Genomic DNA, 23,493 nt, shown 5'->3' on the forward strand with positions numbered 1-23,493 from the left:
TTTGACCACACCAAACGTATCCTTTACTACTACTAAAGTGCTATAACTTTACTCCTGCGTGTAGCGGCTCCGAATCCCGCTCGTTAAAGGATTCAGGGGGAAGTGGCGCTGAAGTTCCCCCCGAGGAGGGCCGGGAGGGTGGGTCCCGCCTGTCTGACACGCCCTGCGGGCGGGCCGAGCTGGGGAGGCGGGTCCGGCCCGGCCCGGCCCGTCCCGGCGCTCGGGGCGCGGAGCGCGAGTGGAGCCGGAGCCGCCCCGGGAGGAGCCGCCGCGATGTCCCACTCGGTGGTCCTGCGCGGCCCCTCGCCGTGGGGTTTCCGTCTGGTGGGCGGTAAAGATTTCAGCGCCCCGCTGACCATCTCCAGGGTGAGCTCGGGGTGGGGGCAGCGGCCGCAGGTGATGGGCGGCGGGGATGCGGGTGGTACCCGGGGTGGTCGGGCCAGCGGGTGCCAGCGCTCGGGCTCTGTTTGACTGCAGATTAGTCTGTATGCACCCAAAGGCACTCTCCTCAAAACTCAGCGCTGTTTTCAGCCGCTTTTTCCCAGTGTTGCAGCATTCTCCGTGCTTTATTTTTTTGGTTGTTGATTCACGAAGGTCCGCTTTCAAAGTTTTTAGTGTTCGGAGGGTTTGGATTCATGCCCTGGACTGAGTTCACAGGCTGTTGGGGTTTTTAAGGAAGGCATGAGTTAAGTCAGCAAGAAGTTTCTCCGCACAGGCTGCAGCGTTCTGGGGTCCCTGTGGGCTGGTAGTAATTACTGTGTAAGTGTACTCACACTTGTGTTTAACCTCACAAAGATGTATTCTGGAAACTTCTTTGCTAAGACGCCGCAGATAGCTTGAAATAGGCTTTGTGTGTAGCTATATGTGAAAACAAACCACCCCCCGTGCAGGAGGGAGCCGGGCGAGGAGGTGCGCGGGGCTGTGTGATGGATGAGGTGCTGTGACTGAGCTGGCACTGGGCTTTCCATCGCCCTGGGGCTGCCCCGGGGCAGGGCTGGGTGCCCCTGCTCTGCCTTCCCGGCGTGTCGGGCCGTGCAGGATTGCCGAGCTCCCCCGGGCAGCTGCTGCTGAAGTGCTGGAGCGAACACTGAGCGTATTGAAAGGCTTTGAAAGGAGCTGTAACTTCAAAACGTTGGTGTAACGCACACAAGCTGTTTGCCGTCTCCTCAGTCATCTGCCAAAGCTGTGACAGAAAAGAGAAAACATGTACTCTGAGTTTCAAGGAAATAATTATGGAAGAGAGCGTGTTTTAAAGAGACTTTGTCTGCATTTGAGTTAAAACGCGCCTGTTGCACAGCTCTGTCTCTGGTTTTGCTTTGGACTGTCCCTTTCCAAGCGCTTCAGCCAGGGCCGTTTTGGAGGAGGAACAGGAGGAGATGGATGGAGAGGGAAGGGCAGGGCAGGGAGCAGCAGCTGGCGGGGCTGGCTGTGCTGCTGGGGTGGGCAGGAGGCTGCTCTCAGCTGGGGGGTGTGCGGGACGGGCACTCGGCACATTTTGGGGCTCAGCCTCTGCCTCCTGGGCACGGTGAGTTCTGTTTCTGCGCCGATAACAGGGGATGCATCACAAACCGCCTCTCGGCAACTGTGAAAATGTTCCTGTCGGGAAAATGAACATCTCGCCTTAGTGGAGTGAGCCTGTTTTCCTGTTGCTTTGAAAAAAAAAAATTAGTTTAATATTAAACAAGAAAAAACGAAGTCTGCTTCTGCCTAGGCAGGTGGCTTGCCAAATTTCTTGTTTGATTCAGCAAACCTGGGAGGTGTGAGGAGGCTGATTCTCATCAGGCCAATCTTGCCATGGTTCACAGGGAGCTGTAACACAAGAAGAGGCTGTAGGGTGTTACTCCATGTGTCAGCCTTTTAAATTGGATCCTTTTTGAATTCTGCTCCCGCTGAAGAGCGAGGTGATGCTCTGATGTTGCTGTACTCCAGCAGCTGCTCCTGGAGGGTGATGAACAATTTGCTGGGATGGAAATTTATGTGTAGAGTGTTCTGCTTAGGCTCTAGTCTCTTAACACGAAGAAGAGACCTCACTTGCATTTCAAATAGTATCCAAAAATGCTAGGACTGGGGAAAAAACTTGCTTCTGCTGCAGCTTCTGGCCTTGGGGATGCAGGAAGGGCTGCCCCCCAGAGAGCCAGGGCTTTGCTTGGTGGTGGGTGTCTGCAACCCTGCTACTGTGCAGAGGACTGAGCACGGCTGGTGTGGTGCCACATTCCCTTTTACTCTGTAATTGCCCAGGAAATCTGTTCTTTCTGTCTTGCAAGCCAGGCAAGGGGTATGGGGGTTCCCAATCCCCACAGACAGGGAGCCCCCAGCCCCCTGCTCAGGCTGGCTCACTGTGGGAGGGAGGGAGGGAGGGAGCCTCTTGCTAATTGTGGAGGCTTTGGGCTGATTTCTGCTTCCTTCAAAGTGCCTTTTCTTCTTTACTTTCTATTTTATTTGTTTTATTCTAAAATGCCATTAAATTACAAACATCTTTGGAAAGCAGGAATTCTGCCAGGAGGCAGGACCACACTCTGGGAGTGCCACAGCCAGCTGTGAGCCCAAGTTGCTGACAAGCTCTGGGTGTGCTGGGCTGCCCGAGGGATGGAGGTTTGCACCCCACTCCTGGGCCCAAGGGGGGCTGAGGATCAATGTGTCATGAGGTGTTTGGACTGTACAGCTTGGCAAACATCCTCCCTGGACTGGCTGTGTTGGGAAATTGGGTTGCAGTTTGGGATTTAGGGCGTCCAAAGCCCCCCACGTTCAGCTCTGGGTGCTGGAGGCTGGCTGCCTGCTTAAAAACCACAAATTTGTCTGTGTGAGGGTTGGGGAAAAAACGTTTTGGTCATTGTTATGTTGGTTTTCTCTACTGTCTGCTGAGCTTCTGCAGGAAACCATTTGGCCCCAGAGCTCTCCCCACTGTAAGTGTGGGGATGTGTCGCTGGCCCCGGAGCTGCAGCGCTGATGGGGGACATGGAAGGGGACAACCTCCTCTCCAAAGCCTGCCCAAGTGCCATGGCTCCAGTCAAAGGGAAGGCAGAGTTCCTTAATGGGGCATTTGTGGGACCTGAAGCCCAAGTGTCACTTCTGGAGGGGGAAATGGTGATGCAGTTGGTGTGAAAGGAGCTACCAGACCGAGCTGAGGGAGAGGCACAGCAGTGCCAGGCAGAGAGAGGCACCTGGCACGGCAGGAGGGAAGGATGAGAGTGGTCCACAAAAGTGCCTTGTGACAGTATTGTCAAGAGAGAAAGTTGAAAAAATATGGATCTGGCAGCACAGAACATGCCAATCACCAAATCCTGCTTTGGGTGGGACTTGCCTCTCTCCCAAGGGTTTGCTTCACCCCCTGTGAGGTGGCTGTGTCTGTGCAGCTGATGGGCTGCAGTCCATCCCTTGCAGCTGTCTCAAATGTGCTCATGATATCAAGCAGTGATCCCTTCCTTGAAAACAGGTCCCTTCCCTCTGTGATTTGATCAGTCTTAAGTGCCCAGGGGTAAGGATCTGATTGCTCTGGTGACTGGGAGCAGCTGGTGCAGAGCTCTGCCCTGGAGAAGCCAGGGCTCTGGCTGGATTGTGGAGTTCTTCATTGTTAAAGATCAATGCAAATCCAGCAGGGTGTGCTTAGGGCACCTCTCTCGTGTGGTCACATGGTATGTGCTGGTGTGCTCCAGCTCCCCTTTCATCCCCTGCTTCTTCTTGTGTTTTCAGGAGGACCCAGATGAGCAGGGATGGAGTGTGCTGGGCTGGTTTTGGGGGTACACAGCCCTTCAGGGTGAGGCTGCTGTGTTGTCAGCACAGTGCTGGGAAGGGAATTGTAGCCCCAGGCTATGCTCTGGGGGGGAACTCAGCTTATTTTATACCCACTGTTACAGGTGGGTACATCACATCATTCGTGGTTAGTCCTCCAAAGGATACTCAAAGGAGTGGGGAATGATCCAGGAGATCTGCTTAGAGTTGGCCTCAATGACTTGATAGAAAGTGGTTTTAAGACTTAATTAAATTTCTGGTGGCCCACAGCTGCTTTCCCTTGGCTGAGCAGGTCCAGAGCTGGGTGCTGTGCTGGGAAAGGGTTCCCTGCAGCTCCTATTCCACACAGTGACAACATTCCCTCTGAGCAGCAGCCACAGCTCAGGAACAGCCTGGGCTTTTCTCAGTCTTGTGCTTGTAACCACATCAGTGAGTGCTGTGGTTCTGTGTGGGATCACAGCTGATCTCCCCCTTGCCTGGGATTAAAAGATAATCAGTCATTAGCGTAACTGGAGGAGCTGAGTGTGTTTAATCACTTGAACTCGCTTGTCCGGCTCCTGGAGCAGTCGGTGTCATCATCTCCCCACCTCTGCCAGTGCTAATCCGTGCACTTGCTGCTTTTGGAATCACAGCTAAATTACTTGGCTAAACAGATAACTGACAAATGGGCCAATTCCAGTATTTTTTAAATGAGATTTTAATACAGTTTTTCCTTTATCTGCTGGCCTCAACATCGGTTTACCCACTGGTCTCCAATGGAGCAGCAAAAATGCAATTTTCAGAGTTTCTTGGAACTGTAACACAAGAAGGGTGAGAAATAATTGGTCTGCAATCCATTATCCAGGTATTGTTTGAGTTAAGGTTGACTTTTAAACTTAAGCAGCTTTTGCATTTGAGCAGAGACGTGTCCTGTTAAAGGTTAGGATACTCAAGAAGGAATTCTGCTGAGGAAGGAATTCCAGTAAAAGAGATTTTGTTGACTCTGTCAGGGCAGCCAGCACATGCCCGAGTCCGTTGCTGTGCTCCCTTGTGAATGCAGAGAGAGCCACTCCTGGTGATGATTTCTGGGGTGGCCTGTGAGGTTTGTTCGTGTGTGAGAGGGGATGGCAGAGCAGGAGGGGCTGCCCAGAGCCAGGGCTGGGCGGGCACGTTTGGTTTCTGCAGGAACTCCCCACGTGTTGGTGGAGAGGGCAAGGACCAGAGACACCAGCAAAGGGAGCAGGGCTTTTCCCTCTGATTTCCCTGAGGCTTTTCCTGGTTTCCCATGTAATTTTTATGTATCTGATGGTTTGTAACATGGAAATTGTGCACTCTGTTCAGAGCTCCTGGAAGGTCGGAAGCGGCCGCTCTGTGTTGATGAATCCCAAAAGTGGGACCCCAGCTGATTGTGCTGACCTTTGGTGTGTTTGCTGCCCGTGTGGAGCTGAGTGATGAAAGCTGTCCCTCAGCTGGCTGCACAGTAGTGTTTGTTACAGTATTTCAAGTGGGATGATTTCTTTTTTAAGTGGAGGGAAATACTCTGCCCGTCAGTTTTTTGTTGTTCTTGTGAGCTCTGGGTGGTTATCTGTGAGGCTGTGCTGGTACAGAACAGTTCACCTGAGCTGCAGATAACAACTAACAAATATGTCACAAACATATTTGCTGCTCAAGTGCTTCTGCCACTGAGGCTTTTTTAATAACTGAAGGAGAAGGAGAAATGCTGGTGCTGGTTCAGGACACAGCAGCGGTGGGATCTGCTGGAATGAACCCCCACATGCTAATTGCTGTAATCAAGCACAGTGATAATCCTGAGTGGGAAAGCAGGCGGAAAGAATGATTCATGGAGATCCATTCAGCCAAGGTCTGACCTTGGGGCAAGTCAGCAAAATAAACCCAGCACACCCTCAAAACCCCCAGGCCTCTGCCAGGCTGGACAAAGCAGAATGGGCTCAGTGTCATTGGCTGGTTTGGGTTTGGGATTTGGGGGTTTGTGGGTTTGGTTTTTTTTTTCTTTTTCCTCCCCTTTCTTTTTTGGTTTCCTTTTAAATGATGGTGATGTCAATTTTCCTTGAAGATTGAAAGATTGCCTGTTGGGGCAGGTATTCAGAGTTACTTTGTAGAAGAGTGCACTTAATCCCACTTGATAAAGTGGGTGAAGGAGAATACAGTTAGACAGAAAGGCTCTGTTAGTGTAGGAAGCATACAGGAGGAAATATGGGCAATTATTCTTTTTTCCTAAACTTTTTCTTGCTGTATAACACAAGGGATGGTTATAACCCTGGCCCTGCTGGGGTTAGATCAGTCCTTTAATTTTAACACAAATATGGCATTGTGGATTGTGTGGAATTAGTGCAGACCAATGCAATTTAATTTCATTTTTGGTAGCTTGGGGGCAAAATACATATCACAGGTCTCACAAGAGTCACAAGTGGAAATCCTAGAAGGCACAAGTCCTCTTAAATATAATATTTCTAACTGAATTTGTCTGATTTCCAAGCTCTCAAAACACATTGACTCATGGTTCTTAGATACCCAAACACTCAGTGGGAACGTTTTTATTTTTTAAGTCATCTGTGACCACAGGTGCTAGAGTGTGAAGGAAAACAGTAGATCTCTCAAGCTCTGGCAGTGTTGATAAGAAGAGGTTAAAACAAACATGTTCACAGCAAAAATACTCTGCTTGATTTGTTGGTGGTGCCAGATGTGTGCAGAGCAAAGCCTGTATCTCAGCAGAGCTTGTTCGTGCAGTGCTTTGTACACAGCCCCGACACCCCACTCGCCCCAAGCCCTGGGAGATAAGGTTGTGTTTGGCTTCTTCTACTTCACAATTTACACAGAACTTCAAGCAAACCCAGGTTTCACTATGTTATTTGAGCAATGGCAAAGATGTTGAGCCACAGTGTGGCATTTGAGCAACTTCACCATCCAGCAGAAACCCAAAATAAACCCCACTTTCTCCCCAGAGAGAACACAGAGCTCTGTTAGAAATAAAGAAGTGTTGAGCAAGAGCGTTTCAGCCAATGAATTTTCCAAGCACCATAAAGATGCCTCACAGCCTGTGCCACACTCAATCCTTCTTGTCAACCAGAGCAACTCACATTCACACCCATCAAGCCTTAAGTAGTTTTACACGTTGTGTGGACTGATAGCAGATTATGTGCCAATGACATTTTACAGTGTGAGCTCCAGAAAGCAAAATACACCAGATTAAAGATTATTTCAAGTCATTATTCTTAATTATCAGATACGGGCAGTGCTGAAAGAGAAGCTGTGTTGAACAGTTGGCTCCAGGAGCGGTCGATAAAGGGTGCCCAGAGGAGATAGATGGTCCCTGGGAGGTTGGCAGGATGCTGGCTCTCAGTGCTGTTGTTTACCACGAGCCACAGAACACTCCAGGGACCCCTGTGATTAACACCTGTCTGTGCACAGAGGATGAAGCTTCAGGTTTGCTCCCTGACTGAATTGATCTTTTTGTGCTGAACAATTTTCTTCTGTTTGGAGATGGCCCTGTGGCCACTTCTGCTGGGACAGAAAGCACCAGCCTGCCTTCCTGGCTGAGGGGCTGCTGCTGTGGAAGGGGAGCTCCAAGCAGCCCCCCCTGGTCTTCTGTGCAGCACCCAGGGCTTGCTCCTGAGGAGGGATTGGGAAGCCCTGGTGCTTGCTGGGGGTGTTGGAGGGGTCAGCTGAGCCCTAAAGCTCTGCAGGAGATGAAGCAGTTGTGGTCATAAACACTCTGATGCTGCTGGACCAGCTCTACCCAGCAGTGCCTGCGGATGTGCTGATGCTCCAGGAACACCCCCAGTGTCCCCAGGGCGGGCTGTCCCACCCTGGCCTTGCTCCCTAACACAGCAGAGTGAATGCAGAGCAGATGTGAGTGCAGAAGCAGCTGTGTGGGTGAAGAGGGGCCCTTCTGGGCAGTAAAGGGGTAAGGGGGGTCCTGGTGACTGTGGGAGGCAGTGTGAGCTGCTGCTGCTGCCTGTGCTCTGAGTGCTGCTGGAGCTGAGAGAGTGAGTTACTGACAAAATACACCAGATGATCCTTGTGGGTCCCTTCCTTGTCTTTCTCAATCCACGTTTTGAGGTTTGCACTTGGGTTGGTGGCTGTTTGCTTTAAAACCCATATCCAATGTCATTGATTCTCAGCCTTTCTTTGTACAGAGACCTCAGCCTTTCAGCTGGGTTGGGATCTACACTATGGATCTGTTTCTAAATTTGGATTTTGACCCATCAGTACTTGGATGCAAAAGGATTTTCGAGTGTCTTGCCTTTTATAACACTTGTACTCCAGTTCTTTCTCTTTTATGCTTTTAAGCTTCTTGTTTTCCTCAGTGGTTAAATGAATCCACACTGCATAAACAGTGTTCTTCATTCACTGGGATCTGAGCATACCTAAATAATGCCTTGGTGCATCAGACTTTATATAAGCAACTAGAAAAATGCAAATGGATTGGCACGGAATATATGGGAGTTCAAAGCAGGAGGCTTTGAAAAGCTGAAGAGAATCCCTGGAAAGAATGTTTAAGGATTTGGGGAATTTATCTTCATTAGTAAGTCATTTGACTCTTGGTTCTTCCTGTTTTAAAAGATGTAGCTGTGTAAGATCATCTCCTGCCCCGTAGCGTGAACAGGCTGGCTTTGTTTAAAAGCTGAAAATTTGTCACACTCTCTTGAAAGCCTCTTGAACACTTTAATCAGGCCCTTTTGATCACACTTGCAGAACAGAAAATTCCCCCAGCCTTGCCTGCAACGAACTACCATTGATTTAAGGGAAGGGTGGTGTGGTCTGTGGAGGCTCGTTTGGGATTGCACCTTTTAACCCCATAAATCCTGGGAAAGGGGCTCCTGCACTGAGGGGATGCATTAGAGGAGCACTTCTTACTGAAAGTGGAGATGTGGCTGAGAGAAAGCTGCCTTCATTATCTGAATGGGAGTGGTGTGAGGGGCCAGAATAGACACCTTTGGTCGATTTGAGTGAAATCTGCTGGGACAGGGAAGACCAAGTTCATTTTTCCCAGGGCTGTGCTGGGGCTGTGCAGGCAGCGAGGAGCTGCATCCCTTGTCCTTGGGTCCTGGCACAGGGAACCTCACAGGCAGATTTCTGGGGAAAAGAGTGAAAATGAAGAGGGGTTAAGTTAATAAGACAAATTAACCTTTCCCGAGAGCACTGATTGTTTCAGCTTGTGGTGTTGGCCCAATGCTTTGGCTTGGGCAAAGTGGAGCTGTCCCTCTGGGCAAGGGATGCAGGCAGCAGGCACGGGGACTTTGCCCTGCTCTGAGTGCTCTCCCAGCCCTGGCACCCTTCTGTGGTCAGGCTGCAGAGCAGAAAGCAGAGCACTAACAGTGTTTTAAGAGTGAACTGCTCTTGGGGTGAATGATGTTGCTTACTAAATTAGACTGCACGGCTCCATCATCAGCAGACTTAGGTTAAGCACGAGGCAGTTGCCTTAATGTGCTTTATTTTTCTGGCCTGCTGTCAGATGTCACTTAGTAAATCCTAACAAGGCTCCAGTGGCCAGATAAGAGAGCTGCTGCTGCTGACCTTGGGCTCTTTCCAGCCTGTTCCATGGCATGAGAATATCCCCTTGGCTGGGGAGGGGGCTGCTGAATGCTGGCTGCCCCAGAGGAGGGTGGAAAACCTGCTGAGCACCAGGGCTGGCACAAGGGAAGAGGCTGGCTGGCACTCCTGGAGTGGAAGGTGCAGAGAGAAGATCTTCTCTCTTTACTTGGGACTGATGTGACTATCCATCATCCATCCAATCCATCCACTGGCTTTGGATTTATGATGTTGGGAAAACACCTCTGAGTGCAGGGCAGCAATAACCAGCTCAGTGCTGTTTTGGTGCTGCATGAGGTTGTCCTCAGGAGCTCAGAACTCCCAGAGGAGGCAGGATTCTTGTCTGGTCGAACATGAAAAACCTTTAGGGGAATTATAACAAAAATATTTACGTTTGTTTAAGGCCGTGGTGTTTGCTGTGGTTTTGGCTCTCAGTGCCCTACACTTGACTGCTCTGGAGGGGTGCTGAGGTTGCTGTCCCCACGGCACGAGCAGAGCTCCTGCAGAGCCAGGTGGGCTCAGAGGGAGCAGGACCCTGTGAGCTGCTGGCAGCACAGGGGCTCAGAGCACCCCGTCCACCCGTGGAATCCCACTCCAGCACCTGCCTGGGGCCGCTGCCCTGGGGGCTGGCAGGGTGTGAGGGGCTGGGCTGGCTCCTTGCTGGTGTGTAATTGCCCTGGAGAAAAGCAAAGAAGCAGCCCAGTTCCTGGCAGACAGCCAGCCCGGGCAGGATGGGGCATGGCATCCCCAGGGCACGGCGGGCACCGTGGGACAGAGCCCGTGGGAGGGCCTGGTGGGTGAGCTGGGACTTGGCTTTAGGGCACTCGGTGTTACCTGAGGTGGGGAGATCACTCACACCACCCTGAGTTACCTATCCACTGGGCTGCTCTTGGTCTGCCTTCATTCAGCCTTGATTTCTGAAGTGGTTTGTTCTTGGCACAGGTGGGGAACTTCAAATAAAATGTTATCATGGTTTTTCTTTCTCCTCTGCTGTTCTCGAGCCTCAGCTCCTCTGAGGCCCCTTCCAGGAGCACGGGGCTCGGTGACTCAGAGCAGGTTTTCTGGGCCGGGTTTTTAGCCTCCTCAGGTATCCAGTTTCTCTCAAATTCATCTGTTTTGTTGATGTCACCCACGCTGTGGTTACAGCTCAGGGCCCTCTGGAGAGGCTCAGGTGAGTGGCTCTGGCACAAGCTCCATCCCAAAACCTCTGTGCACTGCCAGGCTCTAATGCCACAGAATCACAGAATGTCTGGGTGGGAAAAGATTTCTAAAACCATGGAGTCCAGCTGTTGGGGCAGCACTGCCAGGGCCAGCACTAACCCAAGTCCAGAGCAGGCAGAGGATTTGGGCACAGCACTGACCCCAGACCAGGCTCACCAGGCTTTCTGTGGCATGTTTGGTGGCAGTGGCTGTGCACAGCTGTGGGTTAGGTGAGCCTGGTCTAAAGTACTGTAAACATTAGTCACTGAAATACAAACTTCAGGCCTGACAGACATTACAGTAATGACTCCCGAGCTGTTGAGGCACTGATGTTGTATCTCAAACTAATGAATTCTTGGAGTGCAGCTCCATTTCAAGCCCTCGGTCATCTCCACAGCAAGCATAAAATGCTAATATGAAAATACTGCCAAAATAATTTGAAATAAACCAGAATCTAAGAGTAGGAAAAAGCTAGGAGTCCCATTTATGAACAGCTTATTCTCCAAGGAAGCCACAATCTGGTTAAGATCAGCGCAGGGGGGAAAATCCATCAGACATTTAGACACCACTGAATAGACAAGAACAAAATACAGCTGTCCTGGGTCGAGCTGAAGGTCTGTTAGTCCAAAAGCCTTCTGGCAGCCAGGGCTGTGGGGTGGACACTGAGAGAAGCAGACAACAGCAGGCAAGAACATGGAGATGCTTCCTTGGAGGTGCTGGTTGAGCTTCTGGTCGACCTTCTGGCAGGTCTGGCAGCTTCTGTGGCTGCAGAAGGACCCAAATGCCCTGTGAATGGATGTGGTGTGGTCTTACATGGGTCCAAAAAACCTGACATACCAGGGGAAAAATAATCCTGTCCTGGGCTGAAATGTCCTGTGTCAAAACTCTCCAGCTAATGTGTGTGGAGCTGAAAAACACCTCCTGTTGTTTGCTCTGAGCTGAGTCACCGGGCAGGCTGTGAGGGGCTGGCCTGGCAGCTTTGCTGGAGCCAAACAGCCCAGCCAGAACTATTGAAGAGCAAATGGCAAATGCTGATTTACTCTGACAACAGCAACAAAAGCTGTAATTCGGGCTGCCAGTTCTATTTAAATGTCAAAAGTGCTCCTCGCACACCTTCGGGCCGGTGCTGGTGGTGTGGGCACGCAGGGGGCAGAGCAGCAGGTTGTGTCATGCCAGGGGCTGTGGCTTCTCCCCAGCCTGGGTGCCACGGGCAGAGAGACTGACTCCTCTCTGAATTCCCTGGGAAAACAGAACAGAGCACCCCTGGAAGCATTCAGGGCCAGGCTGGCGTGACTCTGTCTGGTGGAAGGTGTCCTCACCCACGGCAGGGGGGTTGGGGTTGGAACTGAGGGAACTTTCAGGTCCCTTCCAACTGTGAAATCAAGGTGAAAGGCAGGACCTGTGCCTGCCTTTTCTGAAGTCCCTGTTTGGTGATGGCCTGTGGTGCTGGGGCCGTGGGCACTGGGAGAGGTGACCCCACTTGTTCTCCAGCAGGACAATGCCCGCTCTGTCGGGGTCTGGTGGCCACCCTGCCCCACTGAGAGCCGTGCCCAGGGGCAGATGGTGGGTGGAGCAGTGCTCCTGTTGTCTGCACCTCTCAAGCAGGTGTGTTGGGGCAGAGACTCACCGCCTGTGTAAATGAAGAGGAAGCAGAAGCAGAGCACTGTCTTGCTTTAGTGCAGTCAGACATGAATAACCACAAGTCAGGCTCGCTGTGCTTTCTCATTTCATAAACCATGGGGTTGGTGGGTTAGCAGATGCTCAGAGTGACTGAAGAGGAAATTACAGGGCAAACACACAGCTCTGAAGAGTTTAAACCGACACATTTACCTGTCCTGACTATGCCTGGTGTCATTTTATGTCGTTATAAAAGTTAAAGCCACATTTAGGATGATGTAAATGAAACGGTGAGTTCTCAAGCACCGCTTTTCTGGGCTACAGGATTGGCCTTATGGCTGACCACAAACAGTACCTGGACCTGTCATTAGTTCCTCAGGAAAGAAGTTAGGAGTTTTATAAAGTTCTGGCACTCCCACAAACCCCAAAGGAAAGAATTGTGGAGACTTAACAAGCCCTGTGATATTTATAGAATGGAATCATGGAATTGTTTAGTTGGAAAGGATCTTAAAGATCCTCAGGTCCAACCGTTAGCCCAGCACTGCCAAGGCTACCACCAGAGCCACTTGTGTTAAATTCCCCCAGGGATGGGGACCCTGCAGGGCCAGGAGGGACGAGTCACTTGGATGGCAGTCAGGAAAAACTGATGTGCAGCCTGACCTGTCCCAGGCAGCAGTGACAGTGCCAGCACTCGTCCTCTCTGTGCCTGCTTACCCAGAGAGGAGCTTCCCTCTGCTCTTCGGGGATTGATTCTTGCAGCATCCTTTGAGCTCTGCAAGCCAGAGGAGTGGGGAGCATCTCCCTGGAAAGAGATTATTTCCATTATTTCAAGCCAGAGACAAATGTGAGGAGAGGATCTGGTCACACACTGCCTGGGGTTGACTGAAGTCTCTTATTCCAGGGAGTGTTGCTGTAGAGGATGACCCTTGGAGAGCTGAGGCTGAGCTGAGAGCTCTGACATCCAGCCTTGGTGTAGGCAAAACACACATTCTCTAGAAATAACTATTCCTTTTACCTGCAGCTTATTCCAAGAAAATGGACTTTCTTGTTTTGTTTGTTTGTTGCTTTTTTGGTTTTGGGTTTTTTTGTGTGTGTGTTTGTTTTTTGTGGGTTTTTGTTTGTTTTTTGGTGTTTTTCATTTGTTTGTGTTTTTTTGTTTGCTTAGTTTTGTTTGTGGTTTTTTGTTGTTTTTTTTTAAACCTGGAATTCTTTTAAGTAACCCTTTTATTTTTCCCTGCCCAGATTAACCCTGGCAGTAAAGCAGCCATGGCAGATCTGTGCCCAGGAGATGTTATTCTGGCAATTAACGGAGAGAACACGGAGAACATGACACACCTAGAAGCACAGAACAAGATCAAAGCGTGTGTGGACCAGCTGCTGCTCTCTGTGAACAGGTTGGTTTGCTGGGATGTGCTCCTGTGGCTGCCCTGCAGCAGATGTGCCCTCAGGCTCAGTTCCTGGAGCATGGTCTGGGTAATTGTCCTGTGTCTTCAAAAACAGTAAAACAAAATTATTTTTAATGGCCTGCTGATACAAAAAATGGGTTCTGTTCATTTATGTGGATTATCATTTGTGCCTTGCAAGATTTGGCCAGGCTGTGAGCTGGGTTGAGTCTTTCAACCCAAGGGAGGTTGAAACCCAGCAGCACTGGGATTGAAATCTCCTCTGGACAAACCCTCCCACTTCATTAACATCCACCTGTCATTTTCCTAAACATCTGTTCAATGAATGCACATTTGATGGTCTGGCCAAATTCACTTTTTAGAGTATTTCGAGGCAAAATGGACACTTGAGTTTGGATGGGGTTTTTTGTTTGTTTCTTTTTGGGGTTTTGGACGTTTTTGCTTTCCACTGGAATTAATTCTGCAGCTCAGTGTTGTTAATCACAAATTATCCAAGCAAAATGAGGGCTCCTTATTAGGTTCACAAATGGCTAATGTTATCTGTAACAGTTTAAATAAGTGGATATAGTTCTCCACTTCAGATTAAAGAGGCATTTCCTGCTGTAAAGAGCTGTCATTTGCTGTTGATGGTTTTCTTGGAAAACCCTGTGGTTCCGCCTGGGTGCCTGGAAGGCGCTGCCATAAATGGAGCAGAGGCTCTGTGGCTCCTCGTGCCTCCTCAGGCAGGGGTGTCCAGGCTGAGGCACAGCCCTCTGAGCTCAGCCCACGGTGTTTGGCTGATGTGGCTTCAGCACTGGGACAGAAAGAAAACAAGAAGAGCAAGCAAACCCTTCACACAGGTGGAATTTCCCCCAGCCAAGGAAGGGCAGTGGTTTTGTTTTCCATTTGGAACAGCTGTCAGGTCTTGAAGTCTTGGTAATGAAGATGCAGAATTGAAAGGCTTTTGTATCTCAGAGGCAAAAATAAATGCTCAGAGTTGTGGGAGGCAGGAGCAGGCAGGAGCTGGTGATGGTGAGGAGCTGCTCAGAGTGGGGAGCTCCTCTTGGAGGAGATCACGCTGTTGGGTTGGGTTGGTGGCTTCTCCGAGGGCAGAACACACCTTGGCTGTGCCCAGAGATGCCCATGAGAGTGGCATTCCTCTTGACAGGAAAACCTGAGTGGTTTGTTTTCCTGCAGTAAGGACAGCAGCTCCAGGGATGTGTCATTAGGTCTATTTTTAGTTTAGCCCAAGGTGGGTGCACAGTGCCATGGCTCTTGGATCTCTCTCCTGTTTGCTGAGTGACCTGTTGGATCCAGTGACTCTGCCCAGGGTGGGGATTGGTGTCTTTTCCCTTGGGCAGAGGGCACTCTCCTGGCAGAATCATCTCTGTGAGCTGCCTTCAACAAAATCCAGTTTGCAAACCAACACGAGGAGATTTGTTTGTAAATGTGTGTTTGGCTGACATAGATTTGGAGTAACAAGCTTGTTTGCTGTGTGTCTTTAGCAAAGACACAGGAAATTTGGTGGTAACTCTGTTTGCCAAGGCAGGGCCCCTCCAGTCAGGCGTGTGTGCAGGGGGAGGGCAGGGAGCTGGGCAGGGCTTCCATCCCCTGCTGCCTTCCAGCCATCCCATGCCCTTTCTCCAGCAACCCTTGACATTTTATGTTACTGAGATAGAGAACAAGATGGGTTTTGTTTTCACCCTCTGGTCAGTAAATGCCCTTTGATTAGAAAGTTCAGTAGGAAAGTCAGAACGGGGAGAAAACAAGAATGGGGAGTTACTGGGGGGTGTCCCAAGACTGACATGGCCCCTTTGGGTTCTGGAGGTGTTGAGGATGCAGAGAGCCACTGGATTTGATGGGATGAGAGGCTCATTATCCCATTTATCAAATTCCTGGAATCAGGGCTGGGCATCCAGGTCGTGGTTGATGGCTCTGAAATGTGAGACCAGGAGTTCAAGTGGGCTTAGTGAGGCTGGACAGCACCTGGATTGTGGGAAAGGGGGGTGATGGTGCTGATGGGGATTTAGTGGAATGGTTCAGGCTGCCCTGAGGATAAATCAGGCAGCTGTTCCAGCATCATCTTCCCAGCTGTTGAATCCCAAGCCAAGGTAGCATGAGACCCACTTTGCCTTAAATCCTGGAAGCAGTTTCTCTCCTCTCAGTTTGGTGTGTGTGCCACTGCTGAGTCTGCTGGGAGAACTGGACTATGAAGATGCTCTATTTATTCCTGCTCTCTGTACAGAGATGGAGTTTCTCTGGAAGTTTCTATGGGAGAAAGCCCAGTAGTGAATCTGCTGGACATGCAACCCCAAAAGTCCCTGGAAGCTCACGAAGCTGATGTTCTTCCCCCTCCCCCAGCTCCTGGAGGCTGTGCTGGGGTCCAGGAGCTGTGAGCAGTGCAGACACGCTGCTGGAAGATGGGAAGGATGACAATGTGTGTTCTCAAGTTTCCAGTAAAAGTACAACTGAAAAAGTGAATCACAGCTTCCCCTCTGGAGCTCCTCGAGGACTAATAGAGAGGAAAGCCGGCAGCTTTCCAGAGCAGCACACAATGGCTTCAGGAGAGAGGAATGGAGGGGGAGAGATCCTGCAGCTTGTCCTTTGTGTGGGCTGGAGGAGGCAGGTCCTTCAGGGTGCTCAGCAGAGCTCAGCCCTTGCAGGGATGGATCCAACACCTCCCAGTTGTCGTGGTGAGGTTCACAGTCTTGGGAAGGTGACACATCGACTGTAGCTGTTTCTAGACAGAGTTCAGCTCCTGGAAGGCTCACGGCCACATCAGTGATAACAATCAGTTCTGAGCATAGCGATGGGCCCTGGTGGGAGGTGAAGAGTGTTCAGGAGATGGACAGGACCCTGGAGTCACCCTCCTCAAGGACTATGTGGATTGGGGTGAAACAGAGCCACGTGATTGTTCTGGTGGTTTGTGGCTGCACAGGCAGAGCTGGCAGTGTCCTGGATGCAGGCTGGCACTTCCCCAAGGGATAAGTGTTAGTTTATAAGAGGATGGGGAAATCAGAAATTCGGTGAGACCCAGGAATTCTTGCAGCTTAAAAGCAGCTCCATGCATGTTGAGAGTGAGATTTACAGATCATTGCCAGGTGAAAAAACATTTTGGTAAAATATGTGAGCATATGCAAGTAATCTTTTGAGAATGACTTTGAGACTTTTAGAAAACAAGCAGTGGGATTAAAGGTGTCTGCAATTTGGGGTTTTTTTGTGATGTCCTGTTAAATGGGTCCATTTCCCACGAAGCCCCATGTGGAAGGCCTAGCACGAACCTAGGGCAGGTTATTTTTCTTGGGATTGTCCTAGCAGCCCTAAGAGAGCAGAGTGGTGTAAGTGCAGGGTAATGATTTCCACATAGCTGCCTTTAATCCCCTACAACACATCTGAAAACGCTTTTCCCAAAATGAAACAGCTTGGAACGTTTGAGCGAGGCCTGATCTCTCGCCCATGACGTCAGGAAAGTGCAGTGGGTGTTTGCTGGTGCCTGAACACAAAACTCTCACTGCTGGTAGCACGAACCTGCTGCCAGGGTGTCCCAGGGGGACTGTGCTGCCCCCCAGACCCCCCTGCTCTGGTCCTGGGAGGACCAGGAGACCCCTCCTGCTGGTCCTGCTGGGCATGGGGTGTTCCTGCAGCCAGGGCTGGGAGTGAGCTCCAAGCATCAGCCCCTCCTGCAGTAGCTGCCCCTGGCATCGCTCTCTCAGACAGTCATCTCTCAGTTATTTTGGATTATTTTGGATTACGTGGTATTTCACTGTTCCCAGGGAAAAGAGGGAGCCTCCCTGTGCAAGCACAAACGCTCATCAAACTCAGGACTCGCAGTTCTTTTTGGTGAGGCTGGTGGTTCTCCCATTCCCCTTTGCTTTGCCTTTAAAAGTGCCAAATGGCCCCTAAACTGTGCCATGTCAGCTTGTTTTGGCATAGTTTAGTGGAAGCTGGGGCTGGGGTGAGCCTGGTTTGTTCAGGCTGTCACTGGGACCTGCTGCTCTCAGTTATACCAAGAATTTCTGGTCACTCTGCAGAGCTGATGGTGAAGCCTTGAGTTTAATCATTAAAGCATTAACTACAAAGGGGTTTCTCTGTGCAAACCAATCTGGCTGTGTCTTTCATTAGGTGTAAATATATCCATAATGACTTTTAGAAAACACAAGTTTAGGTGTTTTCTGGTACAGACAGTGTGATCTTTGTCAGGGGTGTGGAGGACTGGGAGGCTCCAATGGGCAAGTGCTGGCAGTGGTGGTGACCAAATGCCATGGCTTCACACAGGCTGAATTTACTGCTATTGCTCTCATCTTCTGCAATGAGCATTGCTGTCTGAGCCCTGCTTCTTATTTACTGGCAAGTTGAAGTCTTTGGGGGTGCTTTAAGCTGTGTTTGGCACGTGGGCTCCAGGGCTGAGTGGGGGGAATGTCAGCCCAGCCCCTTCTCGGGGTGCTGTGAGAGCTCCTTGGGCTGGCCCAGCGTGAGGGAGAGCACAGAAATAATAGTGGTGATCCCTGCCAATGGAATTAGGCACTTCCATTGTTCTGGGCCTCCAGATTGGCTTCTCAGTGTGGAAGCAACACACACAGCACTGCATCGTGGCAAAAAGCAGGTTGGGGGTGCTGGGAGTGCTGATGTTCCTGGGAAGGACTGTTTCCTTTGCCCCACTTGGAAAGACCAATTTTTGGTGAATTGTCCCAGCCTAAAATCAAATAATTATAGTAAAGATAAATGATCAGAACCAGGCATCTAGCTATGAGAGAGAGTATGTCATTCCCTGTTGAAAAAGCTGTGATGGCAGCACTGAGTAGTGGTTTGGAACAAAAAGAGCTTAAATCCTCGGGGCTGGATCCAAAGTGCGTTAAAAGTCAGTGTGAGTCCCTGCTTGTGGTAGGTTTTGAGTCAGACCCTGGATCTGGAAAGGCAGCTTTGTGTGCTGACTGGTGTAGTTGCAAAATACCAAAGGTAAAAAACCTCCTCGAGAACTGCTGGGTTAAAACTGTGCTCCTTCTTTTTCAAACTTGGACTCTGCAGATAATTAAACTGAATGTGGGATGTGGCAGGGGCCAGAGTCCACAAAGGATGGTTGGATGCAGTCAGTGATCTGTGCCCATGGAACAAGACCTACTTTCATTAAGTGGTGCATATGCAGATTGTGATGATAAACAGAATAGTTTGCATGTGAAAGCTTTATCTTGAACTTCATGAAGCTTCCATCTCCCAATTCAACCTCACTGCATCCCAAAAAGCCTGTGTACCAGCCTGCTGGACCGTGCCCAGCTCCAGCAGCTCCCTCATACCCTGAGCACTGGAGATCCCTGCTGGAGATCACATCCCAGCTGTGCCCTGAGATGCCTCTGGTGGGGGAAAAACTGAGCAGGCACAGGAAAATCTTTGGACAGTGGCATCATCCTGCCCTGCCTTGGCAGGACTGAAGATGCATTTGGGAATGGAAACTGTATTTTTAGGGCTTTTTGTATCTGGCACCTGTTGAAAGGGTCAAGATGCAGGATGATTCATGCAGGGTTGTGTAAGTGTTTATAGAATTCCTGCAGTCCTGGTCTAGTATATGGGCCTGCCAGGGAATGTATAGATATCTACATACATACATGTACAGAATCCCTTCTGGATTCAGGGCCATAGCAAAGGGACAAAGCCAGGAATACACAAAACAAGAGTCACCACAAACCTGTCTACTGATTTCTTGAACAAAAATAAGTTTGTGTCTTAAACCCCCCACTGAGTCAGAGCCTGTACTTCAAGGATGGGGTTTGAGCTTCATGGTTTTAATAGCATAGAACTGGCATCTTCTCTATTTCCCACTGTGCTATTTCTGAGGATAACTTCAGACAAATATGTATATAACAATTCCCTGGCAGGTCTGTATACTGGACATACATTTGGCTTTTGAGGGGGTGCTTTGTTTGTTTGTTTGTTTGTTTTTACTTTGGTTGGGTTTATTTAAAATTTAAGCAGAGCTTCCCTCATTTCCTCCTGCAGAGCCGAAGGGAAGAGCTGGTCCCCCCCTGTCCTGGAAGATGGCAAAGCTCAAGCCTACCGGATCAACATCGAGCCAGAGCCACAGGTACGGCAGCACAGCCCTGCACTGCTCTCCCACCTTGCTTCTGGGGAGAGGAGATCCATGTCTGGGGTCTGGAAAGCTTCTGCTCTGCCTGCAGTCCCTCCAGAGCTGAGGGAGTTTCCATGAGTGGTTTCAAAGCTCCATGTGCAGGTCTTGCTGTGCTTTCCTTGGGTTGGTACAGCCCAGGCTCCCGTGGTGAGCCAGATCCTGAGCTGATCTGGCATAATCCCATTTCTGTTACTGCCCTGTGGCTGAGCCAGGCTCTGCAGGATCAGCTTGCCAGCAGCATGTGGAGGGCAGCACCAGCACTAACCCCCCTGGGGCCAGGGACCAAGCTCATGGTCAGCATTTTTTTGGCTGGAGCTGTTGGGAGCCCTCTGACAGCACTGCCCAGTGCCTGCCCTTCCTGGGGCACAGCACACCCAGGGTCTCTGCATCTGCCTCAGCTGATGTCCCTCCACCTCAGCTGCTTCCAAAATCCTCCGCACCCTCCCAGTCCCGTGATGGTGATTCACCTCCCATGGTAAATTCACCTCCCTGTTTTTCCTGAATTAATCCTTTCTCCTCCTTCTCCTTATTTTTCAGCTTCTCTTCCCTCTGTCTTCAGCTCTGTTCCCTGGAGCCTGGTGCCTGTATCCTGCCCTGCCTTCCCCCTCCGCTGCTCCAGGGCCGGGCGAGGGCAGCGCCGCCTCCCGCAGCTGCCGGGCGGTGGATGGAGCTGACCAGGGCTCTGTCCTGCCTCCCTCTGTCCTGACTAATGGTTTGTTAGCAAGGCCAAAGGGGGGAATGGTGCTGCAGGGAGTGGTGTGTCCTTAACTGAGGAGCGGGGAGAGAGCACTGGCAGCACAGAGCCCTCCAAGTGGTGTGGGCAGGGGTGAGATCCTCCAAACCCCATGAGAAGTGGACCCGAGTCTGAGGCCATTGAGCCAGTTGGCCATTCCAGCCGTGTGGAATCTGCAAACATCCTGCATTGCTGCCCAGGGACGGTGGGCAGAGGCACAGCACCCCTGCAGCACCAGCACACCCACCCCGGTACTGCATACGAGCCACACGTGGGTCTGTTTGCCTTCCCTGCCCTGAGTGACAGCACAGGCTGATCTGTGAGCCTGGGCTTTGGGTCCTGGCCAGGTTTGCTTCATTCATCAATTGCAACCATCTTTTCTGACAGATATTTTTTCTTAATAGACTTTAATGTGCCCAAACCCTATGAATAATATTAAATGAGGAACAAATGTGCAGCAGTTCCACTGCCAGATACAACATTTCTGAGGTTTAATGCAGATTGGATTTGAATCTGACTATTAATATGTGTTACATATGTATCTGCTTAAAAATTAGACAGTTATATGGAATATAATGAGGGGGTAGGGATGGATTATCCTGAATCCAGACCTACACTGAAAATATATAAATCTGGGGAGTAGGTGGGTAAAGCAGATGTGTTTGTGGTAGGCACTGAGAGAGGTGTGTGAATAAGGGCTCACAGGCACAGGCAGCAGCTCTTGCCCTCTTTTCCAGTGCCTGTATCCCCACATACTCTTGCTTTTAATGGCCTTTTGGGTTTCCCAGAGAGGAGGTGGAGGAGTTTCCATGCACACGTTGCTGTGGCTGCACCCAAGATGTGCTGGTTGACTCTTCTCCCTCCCTACACCAGCTGTGCCTCCAGTGTGGTTCGTGCTGATGGCTCAGCCCCCTGCCAGAGCTGTGCTCTAGTATCCTCTGACCTGCATGATGCTGAGGGTGACCATCAGCACCTGAGAGAGCCAACCCTTGCCACGGGCATCCCTTCCCCGTGGGTGTGGGGCTCACTGTCTTGGGGCTCGTTGCCCCATGGTGGTGGAGCAGTGCCAGGTGACCCAGGGCTGTCCCCTGCTGTGCTCATTCAGCCCCTCTAGCAAAGGCTCTTGCTGGATCATGAGAAAGAAAAATCTCAGTGTAAAGTAATAACTTGGCTCAAAATGCGCAACCTTTAGGTGCACTTCCTCGCATCTGGAAAAAAGCAATCTGCTTTGAGAGGCAGGGAAAAAAGCCTGCTGGAGTTCTGCTCTCAAATCACAAAAAGAGGTTTGGGGTTGTCCTTGAAAAGGGTTTTGAGAGTTTTACCCAGAGTGGCCGTTGCAGTAATGTGGAGCACATGTCCTTCCTTCCTTCCTCCCTCCAGGTTTTACTCTATCAACTTTTTCATCATTCTGGGCAAAGATGTCTTGGGAGTCTCTTGACTTGTGACTGCAGTAATTCTTGCTGGAGGCCCCAAAACATGTGACATAAGCAGAATGCCTCAGTCTGAGCGATTTGGAGAGAGGCTGTATTTCTGCTATTAGAATTTATTCTATTTAGGTGCAATCTTTGTCTTGAAGACAGAGAGAGTGGCAATTGTCTTCTGTGCAAGGGAACTCGGAAGGGATGGAGCGGCCGTGAGCTCTCCTCTCCCCTCTTTCTAAATCTGCTGTGGTTTCTCAGTTGAGCTTTGTGGAAAATCCCTACTCAGAGACCAAGAATGTAACCAATCCTCCTTATTAAAACTTTGATTAATGCTGTGACTGCAGGGAATAGCTGCCCCCACAACTGAAGAAGCTGGAAATGGAGAGCTGCTTGTTCACAATTAGCAGGAACAACACTGAGCAGGATGAGTGAGTCACCTTTGGGAAATAAGAATTTTTTTTTTAAAGACTAGACTTTGATTATCAGTTGGTTTCATTGGACAAGTCTGTCCTTAACAGCAAGGATCTACAGAGGAGGCTGGAAATGCAGTGATATTCAGACTTGCATCCTAAAGAACCGAGGGCTGCACTGTTGGACCTGCAGATGGGTGCAGGTGGGACCTCGAGGATGCTGGGGCAGCTCAGAGCTGTCCAGCCAGCAGTCAGCACTCCCATGGTGCAGACATGACATCACTGCTGACGTGCTGGGATCCCCAGGCTCGATTTGCATGGTGTTGGTGTTGTTGTGGGCACTGGCCCAGCCACTCCTCCCTGGCAGGCAGAGGGAGTGGGAGCGCCCATCCATGAGTTTCTGGAGATCCCACTGTTTTTGGCTTCCTGTGGCGTGAGCTCTCTAGTCAAAATAACACCATGTGGTGCTAATAAAAGGAGAGGATGTTTGTTTGCTTGACCCTTTCCCAAACTGCCAGAATTGGCAGCTTTCTGGCCCAGGGGGGCTGGAAACGTGGGCTTTGGGCTGTGGGGACTGTGTCACTGCTAATTGACAGTAGATCAAGTGTCTGGAGGGGAGAATAATCACAGTAGAAATTAAATTGGCAGCACGTAGCCGGAGCTGGGATAGGATGTGAGTCCTCCCAGACCTGGACACTTGGGTGCAATAAGCTGTGTGGGGTGAAAGGCTGGGTTTCCTCTGGCAGTAGGGACAGGGAGAGGCACTTCCTGCAGGCACTCAGCTGGGAATGGCATCCCAGTGCTACCCTGCTGGCAGAGCAGCCCCTGTGTCACCCTCAGGGGAGGGAGGAGGACGGTGGGTCTGTGTTCCTGGTCCCCCTTGCCTTGTTCTTCCTTGTGCTGTGCCCTGAGCAGCAGCTTCTGCAGCCTGACCATCCAAAGGGGGTGAGCTCTGGGCACAGAGAGGAGGAGCTGGCTGGTCTCTGCAGTGTCAGGGGAGCTGCACAGGAAGGATGAAAAGGCTGTTTTTATTATAATGTGTCATTCTGTGCTTGACACCAAAGTCTGAGTGCACAGAGCTCCGTGTTAGTTTGCCCTGGTGAGGCAGGCAGCTTGCTGTGTGCAAATGCCAGCCAGGATGGGATGGAGAGGGGGAACTGGGGCTCACCTGGATCTGCTGCAGCTGTTTGAGCAGCCTGGGCAGCAGGGCAGGGAACCCAAGGCTGTGTGAGCCAGACCAGTGGAAATGGGAACACTCCTGAGTTTGTTCTGCTTGCTGCTGGGTGTGCTCAGGTGTGTGTGTGTGGCTGCTGGGTGTGCTCAGGTGTGTGTGTGTGGCTGCTGGGTG

The 23,493-nt window shown here is 50.6% G+C and overlaps 1 protein-coding gene across 1 annotated transcript in view; it reads left to right on the top strand.

Annotated features, from left to right (window-relative positions):
• The first annotated feature begins 230 nt into the window (after nucleotides 1–230).
• Nucleotides 231–23,493, top strand: part of PDLIM4 (PDZ and LIM domain 4) — a 42,785-nt gene continuing 19,522 nt past the window's right edge. The window contains exons 1-3 of the mRNA XM_027899821.1: nucleotides 231–366; nucleotides 13,321–13,472; nucleotides 19,452–19,536. Coding sequence (XP_027755622.1) covers nucleotides 274–366; nucleotides 13,321–13,472; nucleotides 19,452–19,536 — 330 coding nt within the window. The 5' untranslated portion in view covers nucleotides 231–273. The remainder of the gene's footprint in view (nucleotides 367–13,320; nucleotides 13,473–19,451; nucleotides 19,537–23,493) is intronic.

Source organism: Empidonax traillii, unplaced genomic scaffold (genome assembly GCF_003031625.1).
Source record: "Empidonax traillii isolate 1590-97213 ecotype Southwest subspecies unplaced genomic scaffold, ASM303162v1 scaffold689:size842923, whole genome shotgun sequence".
Taxonomy (NCBI): Eukaryota; Metazoa; Chordata; class Aves; order Passeriformes; family Tyrannidae; genus Empidonax; species Empidonax traillii.